Here is a 7,463-nt window from a genome sequence, read left to right on the forward strand (position 1 = left end):
TATGGTGTGGTTTTTTTTTACAAATAAACTTGAAGTAGAAATGTGACTGCAAAAGGCTTCTGGATGAGTTGCCTAGCTGTGGAGTTGTTGCTATATAGTGTGCAAGGAACTAGACTGGACAAAGATCGATGTTTGTCTCGCTGAGCAGCATCACTGCTCTCTTTGGTGAAAGTGCTCTAGCTGAAACTAGAATTTTTAAAAGCTCAATCCTTTGGGGTAAGACTTGGGTGTCAATGGCAGCTTCCCCTGAAATAAACTTCATGCACTTGTATCTCTAGGACTGGTATGTGACCATGTAAATGTAGTCCCTTCATCTGCATGTCTTGTGCCTTCAAAGTGGCTTCAGTGTTTTAGCTCTGTGCTCCTGAGGAGCTGAAGACTGTGGTATAGCTTCTAAGCTCACTGATTGATCTTAACTACACCTGAGTCAAAGACCACAAGCTTCTTGAGGCTGAATGAAGCTCAGAAGTGATGTGTCCAACCCCTGGCTATTCAGCTGTGCTCTGGGGCTACCTTTCTGTACCTCTGGATTAAAAGCCTGGGTTCGCTTTGCTCTGGCATGAGTGTGCTGCTGTTGAGCACAGCTGCCCTCCCTACTGACTGTGCTTTCCCTTGTGTTAGACTGCTGAGGTCAAGTGCACGTGACAGAATGAAAAGGGATCAAGTGCTCTGTTGCTACTGTCTCCAGTAAAACCACCTACCCAGTCTATGCTGACCTGGTTTTACTTCTTCGGCACATTCGTATCAAACTATGCTAATGTGGAGACAGTACAGCACTGAAAGCAGCTCTTACTAAAAAGAAATGGTGAGAAGCTTTGAAATGACAGTAATAAACATGCAAAGGTCAGGGCAGCAGGAGTGAAACTTCCATGTTTACCTGCTGGCAACTGTGAATTCATAGCTTTAGGTTCTGGTAACTGCTGATGACAAAATGAATTACATAATGAAAAATCAATTAAAAATGCAGAATGAAATGGTTCATGTGGAGTCAGACTGAACTAGAATCAACTCACTTGCTTCAGTGTCTGCTGATCTTACTAAGCAATGCCTACTCCCTTAGCAAAAGATGAGGGTATAAAATAAATTCAGGGGAAAGGACTAGATCCCTTCAGCTGTGTATCTGCATATGAGCTGTTCTATAAAGTATTGAGTGGTGTCACTTAAGATGGGTGTAAGAGTTCTACTGCTCTGTCTTTGAAAGTGCCTCCTGAAAAGCTCTTGGAGACAGCCTTGCCTCAGAGATAGATGACTAGATGGTTTTGTAATAGTTGTTTGTTGGATTATCATGCCATTTAAAAAAACCCTGCTCCTGGAAATCTAAAGATGTGGAGATAAAGAGCACCCACATCACTGACTGCATATAAAATTACACTACATATAAATAATCATAGGTATGTTTCTTCATTTGCAGTGTTGATGTTTGTTTGGTTACTTTATAGGAGCAGGAATAAATCAAGCTATTGATGAAGCTTAACTTTCAGTTTTTGAAAAATAAAGTAGGTTGTGTGTTCTAGCAACTGAGTGTTCTTGATAAAGAATTTAGTCTTCCCTTCATGATATCTTAAAATACAAAAGCACTTTTTAAGCAGCTTTTATTTGATCTACCACAGAGGTAAATGTTATTTTAAAATGGTAGTGTGCAGAACCCTTGCTTTTTCTGTATTTAAGTGCCTGCTATTAGTAGATTAATAGTGTTTTAAAACTAAAGACCAATGACTTTTGGTTGCCACATGCAACAGAGGCTTGATTGTCAGAGAATGATTCTTAGTGGTTGCTACTGTCAAATCCTTTCAAAACTCAGGCACATGAAAACCAAGGCGCCTTTAATCAGGTTTTAAACCTGAGCAATATTCTTTAAAATGTGTGTTTGCTGAAGTCCTGCTGCCAGCTGAAGAAATACCATGTGATATGCAGGCATGCAATACACTGGTAATGATAAGAAACTTCTTTTTTTTTGTGGGTGGGGGGTTTTTAGTGTAGATAGGATCTAATCATTACTTTGTGGAGAAGCTTGGTGACTTTGTGACAGCTACTGTTTATCTTGTGTAACAAGAAGAAACAGAACTGTCAGTGACTGGGAACAAATTAGTGTGGTTTATTGTTAATTTCAATATATTTGGGAATATTTACTGGACAACTGGGGACACCTCATGGCAGCCTTCTGGCATGTTAAGGGGAGGGCTTCAGGAAGGAAGCAGAGGGACTCTTTATTAGGATCAGAGGTAACTGTTTCAAACTGAACCAAGGTAGATTTAGATTAGATGTAATGAAGAAATTTTTGCGGTTTTATGTTGAAAGAATAAAGGTTGCTAATTCTTTGGTGACTGGTGGGGCTGCTCAGAAAACTACTGCTCCAAGCATCAGAAGAAGCTGTTAATGTGGGTTAAGAAGCAGCTTCTCTGCTCTCTGTGCCACTACCTCCAAAAGTGATGGCAGGATGTAATGAGGTGGCACCTGTCACCGAGATGGTAGCAAAAGAAGGACACTTGCACGGCAGCAAAGGAAATTCTGCTCGCCCTGCAAGTGTATTTCCTTTTAGTGCTAAAGGCAGTGATCAGGATCTACTGATAGACTAAGCAATGACCTTGTGCTTTGGCAAGGCAGGTGTGACCTGAAAGTAAATAAAATCCTCTAAGCAAAATGATGGGTAGCCAGCACTGAGAGCACACTTAGCTTAAATTATGTATCTCCATACATATAATTCTGTAATGAACCATGTTTTCTTAAAGTTAGAAGTAGAGATTTGGGTTAATCTCTTTGGATTTTGAAGCAAGGTCATCTTAAAAGTTAAAAGGTATAAGCTGTGTGAGTAACTATGCAGAGAGCTAGTATTTTCTGGCTGTGCCTGGTAAGTTGCAGCACGGATGATAAACAATGCAATTATTTCCCTCCTGTGAAGAGCTTTTTCCATTTCAATTAATTTTGAAGTCTCAAGGACAGTAATAGTTATGTATATGTTTTAGGCAGACTGACAGAAGAGAAGACAAACAAGGGATTTGCTTTCAAGGCGTATTTGAAATTATAGCAGTTCAGCATGTGGAACAGGCAAAACACATTAAATGAGGTATTGACTGTGTTATAATCAAGTCACATTACTTTCTGCCTTATTTCCCTCATAACTACTAGTCTGCTTCTAGCAGCTAGCAAACTCCTAGACTGAAGGTATTACTGCCTAGAACAAGTAAGACTTGGAAAGTAAAATTAGACTCGGACTGTATCCTATGATGGGGGTCAGTGATTAGGTGAAGGATTCTGAAATGACCCTATTTCAAGGCTCACTTTTTGCCAGTGTTAAGGATAGTTCCTATTTCAGTACTTTGCAGCTCTCTAAAAGCAGGCACCAGTCTATTTGCACCAGAGATAATGTATTCCATTTCCCAGCCAGTGCAAGACATCTCCTTCATGTCAGAGCCCATGACGAGCTATCTACCTGGGAGTCTTGTTGTTTGCAAACACCAGTATCTTTGGATTTTTTGCAGTCTGGGCCATGCACTCTGCAATTTACTTCTAGGTTCTACCTATGGCTGTGACACACATCACGGTGCAGCACCACACAACTGGCACGAACAGCATTCTATTTTTCTGCAGGTCTGATCCTAAAATGGAGATACCAGTAATACAAAAAACTATGTACATATATTAATTTTAAATCTTTGGTTTGTATTTCAAGTGGGTCTCCACACTGTAGGTCATGTGAACAGTATCATGGCATTAGCTTTCCTTATAAGGAAAGAAGACAAAGTACTCTTCCTGTTTATTTTTTCCTTCATATCACTTCTATGCTATCAAAGGGCAGCTAAAAAATTCTGGTTAAGATACAGCTTTGATGCACTGAAAACCTCAAACATTTAATTTCCTAAATATCTACTACAATTTTATTAATATATTTATGAATTTTATGAATATGTTATATGAAAGAAATCTCTTAGAGTCTCTATTCTGTAAATCCTTCACGTTTAACTGGAGTTCTGTAAAAACCAGAGCCCTTCATAGACTATTCTCAGGTCCCATTTGAGGAGTTAAACACTAATTTAATCCTTAGGATTCTGCATTTCCTTTACAGGCATGAGAAGGGGAGTAACCTGCAGTTTGTGGCTTAGCAACATTGGCAAGCCAAAATACTTTAACAGTAACCAAGGAGAAAAATTCATCTCCAAATGTAGCCTTCCCAGAAGTAGATCTGAAGAAATTTTTAATCTAAATGAGACAACCTGGTTAAACAAACAAGACTTTATTAAACTGAGATACTTTCTTAACGCTTAAAAATATTATAGCATTTGCAAAAAATAAAGTTTTGAGTAACATACAAGAACTCCCAACTGAGAAGCAGGACAGGCAATTTAAATACCTAAATGAGTATCACAAAATGCAAGTCCTAACCACATACATAGATGTGATGAGGCAATGAGAACAAGGAAAATATCCCTTCAGAATAATGCAACACCTAAAGGTATATAAAAGCTTATACCATGACTTAACATATGATAAAACTCGATTTTCCTCACATAATAAATACAAAGCATTAGCATGGTACACTCATACTATTTTAACAAAGGCTGTTAAGGCTTAAAAAATATTTTTTAACATTCAAAACACATTTCTGGTGTTCTGAGCTTTGCCATTTATGTATCAAATAATCACTGCAGATGCATTTCAAAAGACAATACATCCAGAACTTCAGTAGCAAATCACAAGTCAGATACCCACCTGCCCTTTCTTTCAGTGACTTGGCAGTAAGCAGTTATTATTACATCCCTTTACCAAATTCTGTGGAACGTTGCATTGTGCATGTAAACTCAATAATGCAATGCACTGCTGCTTTATGGTTATTCTTAATATTAGATTTGCAGAGATAATATAAGATGCATGTTGGTTTTCTTGAGTTCCCATAAGGAGTGCACAAAGGCTGAACGCGCAACAAGTAAACAATTATATTGCAAAGTCATAGTACTATAGTTAAGCGCCTATGAAGGAAGTGGGGAGAAACCCACTTACTCATTTTCCATTACTGGCATAAAGATCCAATGCAGGAGCGCTCTTCTGTAATGAACTTCTGCTAGCTTCTTCTCTCTTTCCTGGACCCCTGTATAAAGGAGGAAAGCTTTTACAATCTCCTCTTCTGTAAGTCTATTGTCTTCTGACATTTTGCTCAAAAAAGCTCAGCGATGTGAGATGTAAACCTGTCTGAGACTACTTGAACATCCACTGCAAGTCTACCAGAGTTTCTCTCAAATAGGAACATAAAAAGAGCAGATATTACCTGCTCTAGCATTCAAGAAACACTTGTTAAACTAAGCAACAGTAGCTCACTTAGAATAAATGAAGTGATCAATGCAATAGTTCAATTGCAGAGTTTTGAAATCCAAGCATAAAGCAAGATCAATACTCACTTTGAAGAGTACCGGCGGTTGACCAGAGTTGAAATAACCATGTAAGCACCACTCAGTATTCCTGAAACTCCCACTGAAAGTGCACCCAGGCCAAACAGCACAAAAAGGAGGAATATGCCACCTACAGTTATTACAAAACCTAATGGAAGAAAATAATTCTGTTACTTAAACAAGTTTGTATACACGTAAATTATATACAAGACCTGACATTCTACCACAACCCCAATTCCAAACCATTTGGGAAAATAGTCTTCTGCAATCAACTAGCTAGCCTCTATAAAAGCTAGGCAGGGTCAAGATAACTGGTTTAGGTGTATCCTGGTGGCTGAGATGAGACAGGGAAATAGGATTTCCCTTGTATAGGCTACACTTAATCAGATTACTATTATCATTACTATTAAGAGTTTCACTATTGCTGAGACCTAAGGACTACGTAGAGAAATCCCCAGTTGTTTGAACTGGGAATTTCAGAAGGAAGAAGAAAAAAAAGAAAAGACATCATGCCTTAAAAGGAAGTAAGTACATACATGCATGGATACTATACCTTCCATGACCATCACACTGATACAGGACATTATGGCTGTTGTAATAACAAAAATGAGGAAAAAGGCAACAGGAACAGCAGACACTGCAACGAACACCAGGAGTGTTAGAGCAATGAAAGGACGGTCATCTAAGTACCGGCCAAGACGAGAATTCTTAAATGCAGCAACCTGTGAATGAAAGAAAAGTATTTTAGATTGTTTTTATCTCATCATAGGTAACTTTTAAAGATCACTGCTACTTTAGTGAACTACAGGTACCATCTTTTTGTAAGTTTGCAGCCTGGACAGAGGGGAGCTGTTGCCTCCGTATTTCAAAAGCATAAGGACTTACTGCAAATTTAGATAGCTTCACAGCAAATAAAATTCTACTAACAGACATGTTTATCTTGAAATTCCTAGTTCCATCAAAAGGTAAACGAACAAAACGCCAAAAAACCTGAAAACAAATGAAAAACTGAATCAGTTTAGCTGCAGAGATTTTAGTGGGGTCTCAACAACTATGATTGTGATCTAGAGAACTGTATTTATAAAGAAAAAAAATACTGTAACATTTAAAGATTATTTTTCATTTTTCCATGCCTCAGTGACACCTGCAACCTGCTTATTTATTCAGCGTAAGTACAGTGCAGACACGCCGGTATGACAAAGTTGTTTAGGAATTTAATTCTAGTGTCACTGGTAGAAACTACTCAGCTTTTTACAGAGGCAGTCATATCTATGCACTGAAATTTTACTGTAGTAGAGACATTTCCCGTTCCTTAAGGAAATATGCATTGTAGTTTTAGTTCTTTTTAGAGCAGCACAATCATTTCATTAAAATGCCATTTTACTATCTCAAAAGCTTACAGCACAAAAACATAGAAATGTAGTACAGGCTTCCCTTTTTCTTGGTTGCTGGAGGCATGGGAGGACAACCCTTCCTACTGGCTTCTCAATGCTCACTTAAAAATCCAGGAGTGCCAATCTCCTGCCTCCCAAAGTTTTGAAATTGCATTTAAATAAACTGGGGTGTGATATTCCAAGAGTTATGGAAGGAGTATCTTTATGAAAGCTATTAAAAGTTATAACCCAGACCCACATTTGAGTTGCTGTACATGTTCTCCATCGCAGACCGCCACAGCTTCTGTACCAACTCCATTTCTTTAGACACGCTGAAATCCTCAGCCACGATCGTCAATCTTCTGAACGACCACTTCTTACTCAGCCATCCGATTTCCCTTAAAATTAAGGTACAACTAATCACAGGCTTCAAAACTCTGCATGTAAAGCCCAAATGCTTTCCAACGCTCTGAACATACCGAATTGTGACAGCTTAAAGGCAACAGCAGCTCAAAAACCTCCCTTCCCGCCCCCCCATTTGATCTGTTGTTGCTAAGGAGGCCCTGAGCAGCAGCAGGTTAAAAGCCTGTAAATCTGAACAGCCACCGTGCCGATATTACTGGTTTATGCTCTGCCGACGTGTGTTATGCTCTCCCTGTGTTTGCACGGCTGTTTTGTCCATAGGGCAGCCTTTGCCTGCCCGCTCCCA

The 7,463-nt window shown here is 38.9% G+C and overlaps 1 protein-coding gene across 1 annotated transcript; it reads right to left on the reverse strand.

The window, feature by feature from the left end:
- Window positions 1-4,995: 4,995 nt before the first annotated feature.
- TMEM159 (transmembrane protein 159) lies at window positions 4,996-7,152 on the reverse strand (the record flags this gene model as incomplete). The annotated part of the gene is made up of 4 exons (XM_009868042.1): window positions 4,996-5,083; window positions 5,391-5,529; window positions 5,935-6,103; window positions 7,014-7,152. Coding segments are annotated over 4 exons (535 nt in total), but the record flags the coding sequence as incomplete, so codon positions are not given.
- Between the last annotated feature and the right edge of the window lie 311 nt (window positions 7,153-7,463).

Source organism: Apaloderma vittatum, unplaced genomic scaffold (genome assembly GCF_000703405.1).
Source record: "Apaloderma vittatum isolate BGI_N311 unplaced genomic scaffold, ASM70340v1 scaffold27524, whole genome shotgun sequence".
Lineage (NCBI taxonomy): Eukaryota > Metazoa > Chordata > Aves > Trogoniformes > Trogonidae > Apaloderma > Apaloderma vittatum.